Here is a 20,428-nt window from a genome sequence, read left to right on the forward strand (position 1 = left end):
TTTTTAGTAGAGACAGGGTATCACCATATTGGCCAGGCTAGTCTAAAACTCCTGACCTCAAGTGATCTGCCCGCCTTGGCTTCCCAAAGTGCTGGGATTATGGGCGTGAGCCACCGTGCCTGGCTGAACAAATTCTGAAAACAGATTTTGAGTATTATCGAAATTAAGAAACAAATTAATTACTTTTGTTATTGGTACTAGTACTTTCTCTCTCTCTATATATAGATAGGTATCTCTATATCTAGAGATATATATCTATCTAGATCTAGATATATATCTCTAGATATAGAGATAATCTATGTATAGAGAGAGGTATCTATAGAGATAGAGATATCTCTAGATCTAGATCTAGATCTCTAGATCTAGAGATATCTATCTCTCTCTATATCTCTCTCTATATAGATATCTCTCTATATAGAGAAATTTACTTGTATAAATAAATAAAATAAAAATAATTAGAATTACTTTACTCATGTTTCTAGGAGTTTCTGGGGTCAAATGAGAAAAAAGGCAGGGGCTGCAAGGAGAAGGATGGTCTATACTTAGGAGAGCCTATCCTGCTTTAAGCCAAGATGGCTGCATGCACCAGTTGTGTGCGTTGTTCCACTGGGTAATGGATTTCCAATCACATAGGCACTGAAGTCTCCTATTGAGTTTTCAGTGGAAAGGGGACAAAGGTCTTGCAAAGCTGGTTCTACCACCATTCAGGAGGCTAAAGTCAATAGTCTGGCTACTGATTAGTGGGAAATTAGTTTAAAGTTGGTCAGCTGTACTTCAAATGCCAGATCCGTTTAGAGTAGATTAAATAGGGTTTGTAGGTTTTGACCAGAGTCTCTGATAAAATGAATAGAAAGCCTGATTTTACAGCAAAAATAGTTAACTAGTAAGCACTGTAGCTCAGAATTTGTGTGCATGTGTGAGAAGGTGGTATAACAATGACTGCATTTTCAATATAACATAGTAACATGGCTGAAAACCTAACAGCAAGGACATGAAAGTTTTGCATTTTGATTACGTATTATGAGAGCAAGTATTCCTCAGAAGGAGCCTAAGAACAGCCAGAGGGGCAATATAAGGGTACTGATTTCCAAGGAGGTAGAAACATAAGTCTATCAAGAGATAGATTATATGAAGAGAAAAGATACTAAAGGTGTTCAGTGACAAACTTTGTTCTAGGACCAGCTTGCTTGTCCTCCCTTTCCTGGAGGCAGCTGTCATTCAATTCTTGTCAAGGTCCCTAACTCTCCCTCCTGCCTAGCTAGGAAAGAGAAGAAAAAACTAAGCTGCAATAAAGTGGTTCTTTGAAGCATAAATAGCATAAAAATAAGTTATTGGGGAGGGGATGGGTTTTGATTATGTGTGTGTCTATGTGCATGTGCGCTCCAAGCACTTGAATAATTTGGCCCAGAGGAAAACATCTCTTTATAAACACAGAAAGAAGACTAACCTTATTCCAAACATGCAGTGAATATAGTTCCAAATTGCCCGTCTAAGCATTGAGGTATCAACATCTTTGTGCATTGCCATTGTATTATAAGTAAGATTGTAAGCAATGTGAAATTTTTCATCAATCAACTGTCCCACATCTGGATAAAGGCGATTTACCAAAGAATAACCATGATCTTCCCAGCAATAGTCCTAAATACAGGGAATAGAACAAATGTGAATAAATGTGGTCAAGTACAGTTCTATATCTATAGCTCTGTAGCATGGTAAAAATCATTGTCATTTGGCTGACAATCCAACTGGCTTTTATCCCTAACTCCCAGCTTCACTTACACTCCAATCTTTTTTTCAATTCCCATACTGCAACATGCAAAAGGTTGTGTTTTATAACTCAGTGAGTTTAAAAACTAATAGTCTCATCTCAAAAAAAAAAAAAAACTAATAGTCTCTTCCCCTTACACATCGGCCTTTATCTCTTTCACTCTCTCTACACTCAGCCCCCAGATGTGACCAGCTTGGGAGTCCCCTCTCCTTTTCCATTGCTGCAGCCATTCAAGTGGTCTTCAAATTATGAGTGTGTGTGTGTGTTTTAAGAGACAAGGTCTCACTCTGTTGTCCAGGCTAGAGTGCAATGGTATGATCACAGCTCACTGCAGTCTCCAACTGCTGGGCTCAAGCGATCCTCCCTGCCTCAGCCTCCTGAGTAACTGGAACTACAGGCACAGGCCACCTTGCTTGGTTACTTTTAAAAATTATTTGTAGAGATAGGGTCTTGTTTTGCTGCCCATGCTAGTCTTGAATGCTTGGCCTCAGTGATTTTCCCATCTTGGTCTCTCAAAGTGCTGGGATTACACGTGGGAGCCACCAGATCTGGCCAAATTTTGTGAATTTTTAATTCAACACATCTATCACCCATTCCTTCTCCTACCTGCACTTCTGCCTTTTAGCCCTATTAACTGAGTCTCCTAATTAGTTTTCCTATATTAAATCTCCTTGCCTCCTTTCTTTCCACCTGAAACAAAACTTAATAAGCCCCTACTTCTTTGTTGCTTTCCTAAAAACACCTCTTTGATAGTATGCCATCACGCTGGTCAAAGCCTACAAACGCCACATAATCTAATGTAAACTGCTTTGACATTTAAGGCACACCTAACCAATTTTAAACATACACCACTAATCAGAAGTAGGAATCTTTAGCTTGAAGCTCTCAGCAGCCAACCAATCTCTTTATAATTCCTTCCTTCACTCTATCCCTCAACCTAAGCTTAATTATTGTCTAGTCTCCTCTACTTACAATACCCTTTTCACCATCCAAATTCTTCAAATCCTAATGTCCCTCCATAAAAAATTTCCAGCCCACATGATGTCTTCAATTTCTAATCTATTGCATAATTATTCTATAACTCTTCCTTGTGCCTAAATTTTGCCCCTTAGTTTATTTATTTTTATTTTTTGAGACAGGATCCCACTCTGTCACCCAGGCTGGAGTGCAGTGGCTCCATCACAACTCACCGCAGCCTCAACCTTCCAGGCTCAAGTGATCTTCCCACCTCAGCCTCCTGAGTAGATGGGACCACAGGTACATGCCACCACACCTGGCTAATTTTATTTTATTTTTTATTTCTATTTTTTTTGTGGAGACAGGGTTTCCCCTTGTTTGCCAGGCTGGTCGTGGAATGCCTCGGCTCAGGCAATCCACCTGCCTCAGCCTCCCAAGGTGCTGGGATCACAGGCGGGAGCCATTGTGCCAGGCCCCTTAGTTTCTTGAGCAAAGAAACAAAATCTTATGGTTCTTAAATATTTTCATAATTCTGTTAAAATAGTTATTATTTAACACTGACCCCTAACAATATTTGGGAACGTTGGGAGTATCAACTCATCTGAATTAAATACTTACATATTTAAATATTTACACAATAAAATTTTTAAGATATACATACATTGAAACTACAGTATGATTCCATGGATGGATTAGAAACAGTCTTTCACCTTTTATTCTGAAACAAGACGAGATACTGCCTGCAAAGCACTTAGCATAGTTCTCAAATCTAAGTGGCTGTTTTGTATTTTAAGTCAGACTGAGATATTTCTAGTCAATCATGTGCATACAAGTTGCAATTTTACCTGGACACGAAATGTTGGAACATGCATCCCATGTCTAGAGAAATCTTTATAGCCATAACTAGTATCCTCAAAATGACGAGATACAGCTCTTGCTGGTGTAACTTCTTCATCATCTGGGAAAAAAGGCCATTGAAAGGTTTTTAAAAATAGGATGCTAGTTAAAATTGATTTTACCCAAAGAAGTAAAAATGGCATAACTCTTTCTCTGATACTGAGTGACCAATATCAACCAAAGTAGTCTTACAATTATACAAAGTAGTTTACTTGCTAGTAAATAGAATGTAGTAAAAGGAGATTTTCTGTTATAAAATGAAAACTCATAGTTGAATTCTCTGTGCCTTTTATTGCCTCTTTCATAGACCCTTTCTCTCTCCTCCCATTCCAATTTATATGTAGTAGGTTCGACTTATTCAAAGTATGAACATACTTTTGGATAATTTTTAAGATAACTATAAAAATCAGCTATGCTCCAAAATTTAGCACTTAGATTATTTTTGTTGAATATTAATGACATATAATATGTAACATGATCAAAGAAAGAAATCCCATGGGTTAACATTTTTACAGTGCTGCCTGCACTGTGCCTAAGACTTTCTGGACTATCATCATGTTTAGGAGTTGATGAGATTATAGTTTCATGTAAGTGTATCATTAGATGACAACTCTACATCTTTAGGCATGGAAACAAAAATTTTTCCTGGAAGAAAAAAAAGTGAACATCCAACCTCCATTTAAACAAATTTGATTGTTTCTTTGCTATTAAGAAACTCGGTGCTCTTTCTCCCACTCTATTATATTGTCAAAATACATCTGGAGACACTTTATAAACTTTTTCTCCTTTAAATTACCTGGTTTATATATTATCTCCTGTAGCCTGCATATAGATAAAGGTTAAACATAGAGGATTTAGGTTGTTGGTAATTTAATAAATATCTCCTTTTCACAAATCATATAATTTTTGTTGTTGTTTTTTTAGAGACGGGAGTCTTGCTATGTTGCCCAAACTAGTCTGGAACGCCTGGCTTCAAGGTGATCCTTCCACCTCAGCTTCTTGAGTAGCCGGTACTGCAGGTACAAACTGCCGTGCCCAAAAAAATCACAGAATTTTAACTCTAAAAGCAATCTCAGGACTATTTCCTCATATTAAAGAAGAGAAGCGTGGGCAATATAGCAAGACCCCATCTCTACAAAAAAATTTTAAAAATTAAGCAGGCGTGGTGGCATGTGTCTGTAGTCCTAGCTACTCAGGAAGCTGAGGCAGGATGATCGCTTGAGCCTAAGAGTCTCAGGTTACAGTGAGCTACAATCACGCCACTGCACTTCAGCCTGGCAACAAAGCAAGACCCTGTTTCTTAAAAAAAAAAAAAAAGAGAAAAAAGAGGGCACTCATATGTTAAGTGACTTAGCCAAGTTCACAAAACTTATTAGAAGTAATTTTAGTGCCAGAATCCAAATTAAATGTCCTCCCCCTTAGTCTAGGATGTTTTCACTTATGACCTTTTCTTAGTTGCTTGCTTTAAAAATTATTTGTAAATAGGAATACCTATGCAATAGTCTCTCTAAAAGGAAGGACATATTTAGATTGATGCTTTAAAAGTTATTTAAATTCTCTAAATAAAAAGTTGAGTTTGCAATAATTATATTGACTATATAATGGTTGTTCTTACCTGAAGAGAAGACAAACATACTCTCTCTTTTTTCTATTTCAAAACGTGAAGCCATCTCTTCCTGACTTGCCTCTTCTTCATCTCGACATTCCTGTAACTGCCTCATCTTTTCCATGAGGGCTTCAACCTCAAAGAAAGAATCACTTACCTGAAGAAAAAATACAATTAATGTTACATGTGGCAGACATAGAATATATATGAATTATCTTTTAAGTCTGTCTCATAAGAATTTATATCTTTTTTTTTTTTTTTTTTTGAGACAGAGTCTTGCTCTGTTGCCCAGGCTGCAGTGCAGTGGCGCGATCTCGGCTCACTGCAAGGTCCACCTCCCAGGTTCACGCCATTCTCCTGCCTCGGCCTCCCGAGTAGCTGGGACTACAGGTGCCTGCCACCATGCCCGGCTAATTTTTTGTGTTTTTTAGTAGAGACGGGGTTTCACCGTGTTAGCCAGGAATGGTCTCGATCTCCTGACCTTGTGATCTGCCCGCCTCGGCCTTCCCAAGTGCTGGGATTACAGGCGTGAGCCACTGCACCTGGCCAGAATTTATATCTTAGTAGAATATAGGGAAAATATTCCTATAATTTTAATGTACATGAATGAATAAAAAACTACTTTGGCCTATTAGGAATACAGACATGCAGATTTTAAAATATAAGGAAAAAAATGATTTTAAGAACACATTCTAATGCTTTTACCTTATAAAATTAGCAATAATGTCATTACTATTTATGCTATTTTAAACTACTTGTCAATTTAAAGCAGAACTGCATAAGATAACTTCTACTTGCTTAATCTTTAAATAAATAAGATACACAAAAAATAAGTGATTTTGCATCAACTGTGTGCACTGGGCATACATATTGTCAATGTGTCTATCATCTTTAATAATTAGCTTTATTTCTACAGTTTACCAATTAAACATGAAAGATGTCTTTACATGGCTGGAGTTGGCCACCTGACCTCTGCAAATGGATCTCGCAGCTGTCACTTGCTGGGATGACTAGAGCAGTGTCACACATAGATAGAGTAATGGGGCTGACAAAGGACTGGCCAAGTGGTTTTGTACTAGTCAAACTGGTTATACTTCTATACCCTGCTGCATTCTTGCTACAAAAGCTAGATCAAATCTATGCAATTTATACCTTTCTTATAAAATGAATATATTAAGAAGTCTGGGTTGGGCTAGTGGCTCATGCCTGTAATCCCAGCATTTTGGGAGACCAAGGCAGGAGAATCACTTGAGCCCAGGAGGAGTTCAAGGCTGCAGTGAGCTGTGATTGTGCCACTGTATTCCAGCCTGGACAACAGAGAGAGACTTTGTCTCAAAAAGAGAAAAAAAAGTCTTAATCTCAAATCTCAATGTATACATACAAAATTAATGTTTCCCCCCTTATAAATTTATTTTGCCAGGAATGTTTTTAAGACCTCTATCTTCCATTCTTCCTGGCTTCCACCCATTGATCTTCAGGTAGCAGCTTACATCCTTCTAAACACTGTCATTTACCCCACAAGCTCCAATTATTCTAACACAACCCTCTCCTCTTTCCTTCAGAGGACCAATCATAATTTATAATTGTTATTTGCATGATATTGATTTAATGCAGGCTCCCTTCGCAGACCAAACCTTCATAAAGGTAGGAAATCTGTTTGGTTTACTTGTATATATCCCAAGCCTAGCATAGTACCTGGTACATAGTAGATATTCAAGAAATACTTGCTGGAGAATGACTGTCAGGATAATTCTATATTAAGAGACAATCTATATCACTTGTGCTTTACATTTTCTTTTGATCCAAACAGTTACACTGAAATGCCCAGTATTAAGCCCTTTCTCTAAGACTTTCATGATGGGAAGTGTTTCTATGATGATACTGAAGATTCTTGTGGTGCATGCATGAATTTTCCCCAGTTATTCCTGACATAGAGTCAGTAACCAAATAAAAAATGAGCTGAAAAGGATTAGGTTTCATGATAGGATGACTCAAAGTTTAAAAAAGATCTCTGTCAACTCACATTATCTGTCACTAATTTATTTTGTTTACCTATTCTCCTCTTAAAGAGCCCAAATTTTAAGTATTCTTAGGAAAGATAATTCTTGATAAATTATATTGAAATAAGAGGGAAAGGAAACAAAGTAGGTTTCTTTGTTCCTTCACTGATCTGCCAAAGTTGGGATTAAAAAAAAATATGGCATTTCATTTTAATATTAAAATGTTAAAATTGTGTAAGAAAACTCTTTTTTCTTTCCCTTTATAAATTACCCAGTCTTGGGTATGTCTTTATTAGCAGCATGAGAACAGAATAATACACCAACACTTAGAAGCAACCAATGTGTTCTTCAGTAGCTACTGGAATAAAGAAATGTTGGTACATCCAGAAAATGAAAAATTATTCAGTGCTAAAAAGAAATTAGGTATCAAGCCATGAACAGACATGGAAGAAATTTAAATGTATATTACTAAGTGAAAGAAGCCAATCTGAAAAGGCTACGTACTGTATGATTCCAACTATATAACATTCTGGAAAAGACAACTATGGAGAGAGTAAAGAAATGAATAAGTAGTTTCCAGGGTTGGGAGGGAGGGAAAATTCTTGTTTGTTTGTTACCATTTGTATCTGAAGAGCTGAGTCAGATACTGGATATGTACCTAAAGAACAAGCCATATCAGCTCACTGTCAAAGTGTCATCAGTGTGGGCCATAAACCTTCTAAAAGTATCCAACTTACCTGGGAATAGGAAGCTTATTAGAGAAATAAAAATTATCTTCTTTCACTATTCATTCTTTTAATAGAAGGAGAACTAGAAACAATCAAGTACTTTTTTCTTTAGCCTTGTACTAAATTATTGGTAGCAAGGACAAGAATCCATCTCCTAGCATTCTAGCAACTGAATACTCTCTCTTGGATCCTCTTCTGACTGCCAAGCTTTGAAAAATAATCAGTGGCCATATGCAGGCCTATAACATGAATCTAGGCAGCTCAGAGGAGGGTGAAACTGATGGTCTTTGGCAGTCCTATGATCAACCTTGGGAAAATTATTCTTTCTTGTGCTAATTTCACCATATGTAAATGCTACCTCTTATTTAGCACCTGACAAATGCTAAGTGCTGTACTTGGCATTTTACTTCTTTAGAGACATTTCATTTAAACCTCACAATAACTTTGTGTTTTACTTTTATTTAGATATGAAAGAACTGAGATTCAGTAACTTGCCCGAAGTCAGATATATAAATTAAAGGCAATTCAACCTGTCAAATCTATTTCAAAGGGATAATATAACTCAGAAAATGCATGTAAAGCATTCAGATGGCTGTGGTACTGCTTCTAAAATTTATTTTTGAAGCATAAAATAAACCCTTGCTTTTTCACTACAACAAAAGAATGCAGGAGGAGATTTTGATTCATCATATATAGGAATTAAAATTTGCTTATAGAAAACTGAACTTGCTCTGTTTCAAAGGAGTAACAAAACTGAGAATATATAAAAGCCAGGAAGAGAAGGAACAGAGGTGAAAGCATTTTAACACATTTACATTCACCTGATATCACCTTCTATATTGGTGCAAAGTTAAACATGAAAAAGAATTTTGAAGAGAGAAATTTCTAGATCAAAGTTGATTAAATCTTCTGAAAGATAAAAAATTAAGAAGCCAGACTGTTTATTTTGTGCAAAAGAGAAGAATGTGATTGGCACAAAAAGTCTCCACCACCAGGCCACACTATTTTCAGCCTTCCCTCATGTCTCTGCAGTAGCCAATCAATATTATTTGGTCCTGACGGGACACATGCTGTTGGCTCCTGATCCTAAAATTATCTAAATGTAAACTCCTAGAGGGTCTTAGAGTTTTGTACATCACTTTTGTAAAATGTTGTATATCACCTAGACTAGTGATGAGCATGTGAGGCAGTCAATAAAACCCTACTGAATGAATAGATATAGGGGCCCAATATCTCCACAGTCTTAACAGGGTGGGTTTTTCTAAGAAGCCAACTGAAGAAGTAACTTAACAGCAATTATTGTGATTAGTTTTATGACAATCTCATGACAAATAATACTTACAGAAACATTTTCTGCTGAGTTGACCGGCATCTCATCCACACTGTGATTGCCATTTGTAATGTCACAGATGCAGTAGTTGCTAACAGAAGGAGGTCTGAATGTGTGGCCACCATCACAATGAATTTCTGGACTGATTCCACAGCCGAATGTGAATGAGGCAAGAGAATGATAGTGTGTGAGTAAAACTACTGCATGTACCAATTCCGCAAGGGACCAGCTGTGCTCTTCAGCTTTTAAAAGTCCCTTAGGGGGAAAAAAAAAGAATATATTTTTGTACTGGGGTGTGGTAAAAGTATACAGTTCATTTTAGTATTTAATTTATTGAAAACATGAGTCACCGTACAAAGCCTAGCATCAAATTATCATTTGAAACATGTAGAACCCAGAATTTGCTAATTTTTATGAATATGCATTCACAAATAGAACTTAACATAATCTGTCAAGACATTCACTATTATTTTGATTTTCTGAAATATTGACTTAAAATGTAAGAGAATGCATTTTGCTTAAAAGTGGCTGCTGTATTTCAGATGTTGGATTATGAATGAATTACTGTGTTGTTAGTTCAAAATCTCAAAGCAAATGTAATAAATTTGTGTTTAAAAGTAGAAGCTGCTGTGTGAAACGCCTGTGCTTTGTTTATTGTAAGGCCTCCTCAAGGAATTTTTAAGATAGTGGCTTGAACAACTTGATTAAATATTCCTAAATCATCAAAAAGTTATACATAACTTCTATAATTCTTCAATTCTGTGTCACTTCTGCTTCATTATCTATTTTGTAATCTTGTATAATTTTTCCTTACTTGACAATATATAATAGGCATTGTATTAATATATTCAAATCTTATATCTTCTTGATAATATCTTTAATTATCTAATAGTATCTATTCTATGAAATAGATAAGACCAAAAGATGCATCTCTAAGAATTTATAGTGCATGGTAGACAATTTTAGAGAACATCAATCTACTTTTACTCTATTACCTCTATTAATAAATAGAACAAGAACTAGCTTAACATGGCATTTAAAATGTAACATAAAGATGCATAACAATGAGATGCCACTTCACACTTATCAGAATGGCTGAAATCCAAAACACTGACACCAATGCTGGCCAAGATGTGGGACAACAGGAATGCTGCTTCATTGCTGGTGGGAATGCAAACTGATACCGCCCTTTGGAAAGAGTTTTACAGTTTCTTACAAAGGTAAACGTAGGCTTACCGTATTATCCACAAATCGCACACCTAATTATTTATCCAAATGAGGTGAAAACTTTTGTCGACAAAAAACAAAAAACAAAAACCTATACATGAATGTTTACAGCAGCTTTATCCGTAATTGCCCCAAACTGGCAGTAACCAAGATGTCCTTCAATAGGTGAATGGATAAACAAACTATGGCATAACTATACAATAGAGAATTATTCAGTGATAAAAAGAAATGAACTATCAAGTCGTGAAAAAGCATGAAGAAGCCTTAAATGGATGTTGCTAGATGAAAGAAGCCAGTCTGAAAAGCTACATACTTTTATATGATTCCAGCTGTATGACATTCTGGAAAAGGCAAAACTATATAGAAACAATAAAAAGATGAGTGGTTGCATGGGTTTAGGGGAAGGGGAAAGGGGGGGAAAGGGATGAACAGGTGGAACCCAGGGCATTTTTAGGGTACTAACTATTCCATATATTGTAATGGATGCGTGACATTAGGCATTTGTCAAAACGTGTAGAACGATACAATGCAAAGACTGAACCCTAATGTGAACTATAGAGTTACTAGTAATATATCAATTACAGCAAATGTACCACAGAAATGCTGTAACAGAAGAAAATGTGCATCTGTGGGAAGAGATTCAGGGGGTAGAAAATAGGAACTCTCTGTACTTTCTGTGCGATTTTTCTGTAATCCTAAAACTGCTCTAAAAAAGTCTGAAATGACTCCCAAGATATATTACCCCACTGCTTACCTCAATGTGTTCTTTGGTAATAAGCCAAGGTCTATGGGCTAACACTTTGTTAAGTTCTCCTAAATTCTGTAGTTTTTGAGGAGCATTCTCTAAACCATTGAGCCACTTGGGGTCCCCACCAACATGAAGGAAATCATTTACATGCAGGTTCACTAAGTAGGAGCACTGATGTCTTGCTGCAGCCTTAAAACAAAAAGATTATTCTAATTATAAATATTAAAACCTTGAACTACATATCCTTTTTATTTACAACATGCAAAAGAGCTAATTAAGTTTATTAGTATGTTTTCAAAATTTCCGTAAACTACAGAAATGCAGTTTTCATATAAACATTTTAAAAATTCAAATACTGTAAGAACCTTAGAAATATTCCAAGAACAAAATATCTGATAAAAGTATTTGAACTTTAGACATTTTATCTATATACTTTCAGAACTTCAGATTAAGAAGAAACTTCAATTAAGGTGCCAATCATAAAATAATGGAATATTATTTACATCTTGAACAGGAAGCACCATTTATGTCAATGTGAACTATTTATAATAATGAAACAGAACTTGTGTTCTACTTATTTAATGAAGAATGGTTCTCAGCAATGTATAAATACTTGCTTCTTTTTCTGTTATACTTGAGAGCGTACTTATTTAAAAATAGGAAAAACAGAGACTGTGCAACAGGAATCATATATCATAATCTAAGTATTTATCCCTGTGTTTAAAGCATTAACTGTCTCTTAAAGAGATTAATAAAAATAGGCAAAAACAATTTTTCACTGAATGTTTACAAACCATTATTCCAATGTAGTGACGATAGTGTAGGGGTAACGGCCCATCCATTTGCAGTAGATAGTGTTGAGTTTTTAAGAAACTTTCTAAATATTGTGGGTGGAAAACCATCACTAACGTAATGTTATCCAAACGGCCCAAAGCAGCAAAAGAATCTGCAAATAAAGCATGCATCTGTGCGTCTTCACTCCCCACTTGGAGGATCTGTATAAATGAGAGAAAAACCATGGTTACCGAAATGGTAAATTGGTGTTAAGGGAAGAAAATATACATGGGCTACACTCTTAAGTATCATTTAGAAGCAGATTAAATTTGGCTTAAGAAAGAGGGGTTACAAATTTAAACTCAACTGGTTGAAAGATACAGAAGAATAAACAGTTACATATTATATAGTAGGGGATAAACAACAAAGGCTGAACATTAAAGGCCATCTAGATAGGCTGCTTGCAGAGTTGGCCAGAATCCAGATAAAGAAGCAGATTTAGATTATCAAATTTGCAGAGCTTGCAAACAGACACTAAAGCCTTTCTTTACAAAACCGCCTACTCTCACTCAATTTAAGGAGAACTAAAATTAACTAATAGCATACACTTCTTATGAAAATAAAGCATAGATGCTTTTATACATATATAGAATTAAAGATCCAATCTAGCACTGATATCAGCCTGTGGAGACAGTCAAGACTAAGTAACTCAGGTTATGGGCACACCTAAACAACATCTAAATATAAGCAGATGTTGTATCACTGGTCAAAAACAAATCTTGGCTTTACTTGATTAAATATGGGTGTTAAAAATACATCATGAAATACTAGAAATCAACACAAGTACAACAGCTTTTTATTCCCACAGATTCACTGCCAAAGAATGATTAACTGCAACCAACTCTGACTAAAACATGTTGTTGACCAACAGTTCTTCAGATGCCAACATGTGGGTCATGAAAGCTCTTCCTTAAAAGCATACAGTTCACTATGTACTTTCACAAACAACGTACCTCCTTTTCTGGGATGAATCTGCTTGGTCCCTGTCCTAGTGGTCGAGGAATTCTAATGCCAAGTTCCTAGAAAAGAAAATTACACCATCTCAGGCCTTTGGCAGTAAACAAAATGAACTGAGGCTAAAGGAATGGGAGGGAAAAACAACCAGTCGAACAGAGACAGGCTTGTTTTGATGGTTTGTTTTCATGGCTGTATATACATACCAACTCTTCTGTTAGCATTACATAGCTAACAACAGCTTATAATACAACTCTGATTAAAAACAATAAAACCTGTTTCACTAAAACCAGAGTTTTGCATGAAGTACTTGGCACAAAGTCTAGAACAGAAAGTTCAGCACATAGCAGCCAACCCTGTGGATCATCAGTGATACAAAATAAGACCAGTGTGTTTGTACATCTAAAACTCAACCAACCCAAATATCAATCCCTGTGCATTGTCAGAAAATGAAAAAGCAGTACTTCCACCTAGGTGTCTTAAACTAGAAAAAGTGTAATTATTATTACATCTAAAACAACACTTCATGGTTAGAATGTAAATTTATGAAAAATAAAAACTAAATTCACAAGAGACAGCACTACAGGGCATGTTTTCTCTGCGGTTAAATAATTTTAGAGAAACTCATTTTGTTTGTAAATTTGCCTTAAATTAAGTTTTTTTTTACTTACAGGATGTCATCAATCTTGCCCATATTATATTTTAGAGAAGCTCAAATAATTGAGAAATAGTTTTCTGACATTTGACACAGTGACTCTAGAATCCTGTACCTTATGTGATGGTGTAGTATGGTTAACAAGAACTGAAAATCTGTTAGGGTTTCCTTTCCCTCCCTCACCCTCCCCATATAGTGTGTTTACAGAAACAAAACCAAAATAATATATTTCAACTTTTTGTTGTTTTGAGGCCTATGTCCTATCTAGTGTCATTTAAAAATTTTTTTTAGAATTTATACAATTAGAGATTAACCCCTTCACTCATATATATTATATATATAATTAAATACTCATATAATTCTACTCTCTCCTTACTGCTTTTAAAGTTCTTCATGATATAAACCAGATATTTTCCTTTTAAAGAAAAAAAGTGGGGATGGGGTGGGGGTGGGTGCACAGAGAGAAGGACATGTGTCAGCAATCCAAGAAATCTGGTCCCAGCAAATGAAAGTCTTTAAAGCAGAACAGGCTTTTAAAAATTAAGCAGGAAGGACAAAAGTGAAGGTAATCTTTATTAGGAGACATCAAGATTCAAAGTAGTTTATATTTGCCAACAGAATTCATAAAATAACATTTAAATAAAATAATCTTATACTGGAGGTTGGTGACTTCTCCCTGGTTGGTCCATCCTTACACTGAAGATAGTAATGCTTTAACATTATACCCTTCATTAGAGGAGGCACTTAATTCACTGGTCTGGCCACGTGTGTGTCTCAATTTTAACATCCTGTAATGAATGCCAGAGGACATCCCTGTTATTCAATATATAATTTTGGCACCAATAGCAGCCATTTATATACAATGATGACTCTTAGCTTTTCTAACTGCTGAATTTCTCATCCAATTACATACATTTGAAACAATACCTATTGGACAAAACTAAGGCTAAAATTAACATTTATCCCCTCTAATTTCTTTAATCTTGAAAACTGTCTTATTTAAACAAAATGTATTTTAGGAAAATGCCTGTTTCAAGGGTTTATTACTGTTTTATAACTAAGAGACTTGGGACTTTAGTATACGAAAAGGTGTCATTTCAAATGGGGGAAAATGAATTATTCAACAAATGATCTTGGGACAACTGGATAGCCATTCAGAAAAAAAGTGAAGATGGAACACTATAACATGCTTTACCCCACAATAAATCAGAGTTAAATGTAAGAAAAAAATGAAAACTTAGAAAAAAAGCAAAAAACATTATAGTGCTAGAAGAAAACACTCATGGAGTGCAGCAGGCCTAAGAATACCACAAAAGCCAAAAGTCATAAAATATAAGATTGATAAATTTAATGACAAAAATAAAGACTTTCACATGGGAAAAATAAATATATACAAAGTCAAAAGTAAACAGAAAGCTAGGAATTATATTTGCCACTCAAATAACAAAGGGCTAAATTTTAAAGAAAGACTACTATAAATCAATAAGAAAATCCCCAACAATCTTTTTTTTTTTTTTTTTGAGACAGAGTCTCGCTGTGTCACCCAGGCTGGAGTGCAGTGGCATGATCTCGGCTCACTGCAGCCTCCGCCTCCTGGGTTCAAGTGATTCTCCTGTCTCCGGAGTAGCTAGGACCACAGGCGTGTGCCACCACACCTGGCTAATTTTTTGTATTTTTAGTAGAGACAGGGTTTCACCATGTTAGCCAGGATGGTCTCAATCTCCTGACCTCGTGATGCGCCCACCTCGGCCTCCCAAATGCTAGGATTACAGGTGTGAGCCACCGCACCCGACCAACAATCATATTTTAAAAATGAGCAAACAACACAGACAGTTCAAGGAAAAGAAAATACAAATGGTTGAAAAATGCTTGACACTCAAAACAACTGCAAGTTAACTATGCTGAGATACTGTCTTCCTCCAAAAAGATTGCTTAAGATCAAAAAGTTTGATCACAGGCTGTATTGGAGAAAGGTTGGAGAAACTGTCATTAATTGTTTATATATTGCTGATGAGAGTGTTTTGAAGTATGAGAAAAAAGAGTATAGAGTATATATTACTACAACCGCTAAGAAGGGCAATTTGTAATAGTGATCAAAATTAAAAAGTCCCATAGCCTTTGAATCAACAATTCCATCCTAAGTGTTAACCTATAGATGTGCTCACATTTGTGAAATGCCATATGTAAAAGGATAATCACTGCAACATTATTTCTAATAGTACGAGGTTGAAGACAATCTCAGTGTTCAATAGAAGGCTGTTTCAATAAAGTTCAGCATGACCATATAATAGAGTAGCATGCAGTCTTTAGAAAAAATGAAGCACTTCTACATGAGTTGACTTTAAAAGCTCTTCAAGTTATATTACAATAATGGGGAAGGGGAGGAGAAGCAAAGTGCAGAATATGTATATATTATGTTATCTGTAAGCAGGAAAAAAAAAAACAACCTCACTGATTCAATTTCTAGGCCTTTATCTTACAAATACATTAGCAGCATGAAAGGTAGTTACCTTTTTAAAAATGTGGCCAGATTGACAGCACATAGGTTTAGAAACAAAGAGGTATACAAATTATATTATTCTGGTTTTATTTCTCTACCAAATATATAGTTTATATGCCAAATTATTATAAAACAATAGGTTTACAATTCCAAGAAGGTGGCTATGAATGCTTGAGAAACAGAGTATTTCCTATATTTATGGCAAGGGTTCTATGTAATTCTTGTCTTTGTAAGTCCATCCCTATTGCCAAATTTAGTGGGCATATTAATAACACTGTCTCCCCTCTTCCTTAGCCTCCAAATTGAAGAGTCCTAATCTGTAAAATAGGGATGATGACAAAATAATAATACCATCAATCCCAACTATGTGGGATTATAATCTATATTATAAACTATAGAATTTTACAAATTATACAAACGTGAGTCTTTTGTTATAGATTCTAGTCTTAGGTATAAGGTCTAACAGATTTGGCTGTCTAATTTCTCAGAAGTAGCAGAGGAAGAGAGGGTAAAGTGGGGTTTCTAGACTGTGGCTGGCACCCTAACACTAGTCAATGATATCTGAGAACCAAATTGCCTTTCAGTTTTCTGCTTATTTCTTGAATAACACTGAAAAAGCAACTAGGGCTCATGATAATAAATAGCAATAGCAGCAGCAGCAGCTAACACAAAGTATTTATGAGCTGAGCACTGTTTTAAATTATACTACCTGTAAACAAAGAACATGAGTCTATGATACTAAAGTTTAGAAAGAGTATTAGGTGTTCTACAATATTCATGAAAAAGTCAAGAATCTTAGATTAATCCTTACCTTAATCTATGAAGCAGGTACTATTATTATCTCCATTTAGCATAACTGATGAAAGCCCTGAGATTTTTTTAATTTTTAAAATTATATTTTAAGTTCTAGGGTACATGTGCACAACGTGCAGGTTTGTTACATATGTATGCATGTGCCATGTTGGTTTGCTGCACCCATTAACTTGTCATTTACATTAGGTATATCTCCTAATGCTATCCCTCCCCCAACCCCCTACCCCACAACAGGCCCTGGTGTGTGATGTTCCCCACCCTGTGTCCAAGGAAAGCCCTGAGATTTGAACCCAAGTATTCTAGCTCAGTCAGTACTAGTGAGTGGTGGAGACGGGGGCTGAATCAATGACATCTGGTTCTAGAGTTGGTATCTTTCATTATTATTCTTTTGAGCCTCTTTAAGACTTCTTGATACCTTGGAGATTCTTACAGATACCACTGTTATTATACATTAGTAGTCTTGGTTTATAAAAAGTTTCCATTTTCTGGAAAACTCACTTTTGAAACACTTCTTGGTCACATGTTAAATTGGTTACAACTCTTTTCTAGTAGATGCTGATCAAAAAAGGCACTGCGGGTGTTCAATGGGGTGATCATAAGCCAAACTAAATACATTTCATAGCTTCCTATTTAGGTTAATTCAATTATTCCTTCATCTGTAGCTGTAAGAAACTTAACTACAGACTTAGAACAAATTTTGGCCAATCCAGATTCTAGGAGACAGAACTGCCACCAACAAATGGCCTTGTTGAAAAGCAGATGTAGATACTAATCACAGCACTAACCTCACAGGCTCTCTGTGAAGGTGTGGCTGGAAGACTAACATGAGAACAATCTTTTCCCCTCAACAACCTAATAACCATCTTTGAAAGAGACAACAACAGTTTCCACCATCACAATATTACTTCTGATATGTTTCCTCAGTGTATAATGCAAAACACTAATTTTTAGAGTGAAAATTCGTAGTGAATGTTGACAGTAGTACCACAGAAAGACTATGTTTTTATTGTATCACTGTATGAATCAATGTTTGTGTACTGAAAAGTACTGTTCCAGTCAGATGTTTCAAATTTGTGAGATATATTTATGCATCTGTATCAATATCCTTAAGTGAAATAATGAATGAATGAATGACAAGTGCAAAATGAAAAAGCATTGTTGGCTTACAGTATCTACCCACCTGCAAAATTAGTTGAGAAGTAAAAATACACAAATAATTTGAATCATTTTGTCTTCCTCGCTACACTATTACTGTTGTGATTATCACAACATTCACAGTAATTTTATTTTTTAAATTCAAAAGCAGCATGTGTTTTTTGAAAAACATTTCAACAAGGTAAAGATATGTTATATAAAAAGTGAAAGTTCCCATCCCACTCGCCCTTCTCTGGGAGATTGCCTATAGCTGGGTGCTGGCCTTTTGACATTCAAAAATTTTAAATAGAAATGGAGAGATCTAGAAGTGTTAGAAATATGCCTACTATAGCAAAATGTACTAATAATTATGTTAATATTGTCATTAATACTAATAGGTAATTCAGAAATACTGAAAGTCCAGGTACTTTTTTTTTTTTTTTTTTGCCTTCTATGAACTATATTTTAGAAAAAAAACTTACTGACTTTGAGTTACTGCATTTGTAATACTTAGGCCATATTTGTGCCCCATACTTTGCTCAGGAGTTCCGTTTCTTGAAAGTGTTTAATTTAAAAGCATTATGGAAGCTAGCTATTTGAAAGAATTGTGTTATTCTTTTTGTAAAGTGAATAGTTTTCCTATAAAGCATTCCTTCCTAAGTTATCTTCTCACATGTTGGGATGTATTAAAAATGAAATACAACTATACAAAGCTTCCTGGTTTCCTCAACACAATCCCATAAGCGCTATAACAATATGCAAGCCAAAATCTATTTCTTTATCTTTTAGTTTACAAAGCTATCTTTAGAAATTCTAGATCTGAGCAAGAACCAGGACTCTGCACACAAACATCAGCAGAAATAACAGATCTATTCAAGCATGATGATCGGGGCTCACTTCTACTCAAAAAGAGAAAAGATCTATTATGACCCGCAAACAGAAACTGTAAATGTTAATTCAACACTTTCATACTGTTTTCACTTTTTGGTAAAGTTTCCAAAGCGATACTGTAAGAGATTTTTAAAGATTGTTTTATTATCTGTAAACAAGGAACATCTAATATGTCCATAAATGTTAAAATCTCAAAAAAATATTTGGTGCTTTACAACCTTCATGACAAAGTGTCTTCATTTAAGTTTCTATGAATATACATAGTATACTGATAATAGACTCCATTAAAGAAATCACGAAACCACGTCATTTTAGTGAGTAAAGCTGCAGAGAAAATAATTCACATTTAGATTTCTTGAACTAAGGCAACACTCTGACAGCATCTGATTTCAATCCAAATTTAAGGTTCGAGTTTTACCTAAGGTTACATTAGTAACTTTCAAATGGTTTCCTATTTGCAACCACTTAGAAAAAAACACAAAATGTTACAATTAAGTACCTCTTTCAAAAGGACAATTCAGAAAAGGGATGGCTTAATACGCAAGAGTAAACGCTGTGCATAACGTCATAGAGCTTGCAGGACACACTTATTCCAGGCAACATCATCTCTTCCCTGAGTCAAATGTGTTTTTTTTCTTTCTCTCTCTTTTAAGTAGGAGGCAAAGGGGATGAAGGTGGCTAAATAATCTGTTTTCACAAGACAAGACAATCGAGGGGGCATATCCACAGGCTGTTTCACCCTCAAGACTCGAGGTCTGCTGGATTTCTGACTTGTGGAGACTTGTCCAGACGACAATGTTATTTACATATTGGAGACTTTCATTTACATGACCGCGGCCGCAGTCTCTCCCAGCTTAGCATTTTCTGCCCAGGGACGACTCACGGTGCGCAGGTCTCCCACCCACCGCAGGCAACCCCTTCCCCCGAGGGGCGCAGGAGGGCCGGGACGCTGCTCCCCGGGCGCACGCCCTACCTGGGGAGCGTTTTCGGATGCTGACCGGGAGCGACTGTGAGGAGGCAACGTGACCTCCGTGTTGCACAGGGCAGCTCGGCCGGGTGCCCACCCGCCCAGGTACCCAGCGGCCCGCTCAGCCCCTCGCCCAGGTACCTCGTCCTGGTCGCGGCCCCCGCCGCACTGCTTGCAGCCCAGCAGCCCCGAGACCGCCAAAGGGGCCGTGTACGCCTCGTTCGCGGCGGCGGCCAAGCGCATGTCGGCGCGGGGACGGCTGCGGACGCGCGGAGGCGGCGAGCGCTGGGCAGCCGGCCGCGGCTCCCGGCTGCAGCGCCTCAGTCAGCACGGACGGCGGGGGGCGGGGCGGCGCCGACAAACAAGCCGCGCGGCCCCGCCCTCGCCCGTCACTTCACCGCCCTGGCGGCCACGCAAGC

At 36.6% G+C, this 20,428-nt stretch overlaps 1 protein-coding gene across 3 annotated transcripts in view; it reads right to left on the bottom strand.

Annotated features, from left to right (window-relative positions):
- The window catches only part of SESN1 (sestrin 1), a 106,565-nt gene that overhangs the window by 2,745 nt on the left and 83,392 nt on the right, over window positions 1–20,428 (bottom strand). Inside the window, exons 1-8 of one of the 3 annotated variants that reach the window (XM_019029709.3) lie at window positions 20,016–20,401; window positions 13,049–13,114; window positions 12,056–12,256; window positions 11,268–11,450; window positions 9,299–9,541; window positions 5,238–5,385; window positions 3,571–3,683; window positions 1,448–1,638 (exon numbers count right to left, since the gene is read on the bottom strand). In XM_019029709.3, the coding sequence (XP_018885254.2) occupies window positions 1,448–1,638; window positions 3,571–3,683; window positions 5,238–5,385; window positions 9,299–9,541; window positions 11,268–11,450; window positions 12,056–12,256; window positions 13,049–13,114; window positions 20,016–20,252 (1,382 nt within the window). In that variant the 5' untranslated portion in view covers window positions 20,253–20,401. Of the gene's footprint in view, window positions 1–1,447; window positions 1,639–3,570; window positions 3,684–5,237; window positions 5,386–9,298; window positions 9,542–11,267; window positions 11,451–12,055; window positions 12,257–13,048; window positions 13,115–20,015; window positions 20,402–20,428 lie in introns of those variants that run through there. The other 2 variants (XM_004044499.4, XM_019029708.3) reach the window with 2 other exon arrangements.

The sequence above is a fragment of the Gorilla gorilla genome, chromosome 5 (genome assembly GCF_029281585.2).
Source record: "Gorilla gorilla gorilla isolate KB3781 chromosome 5, NHGRI_mGorGor1-v2.1_pri, whole genome shotgun sequence".
Classification (NCBI taxonomy): domain Eukaryota; kingdom Metazoa; phylum Chordata; class Mammalia; order Primates; family Hominidae; genus Gorilla; species Gorilla gorilla.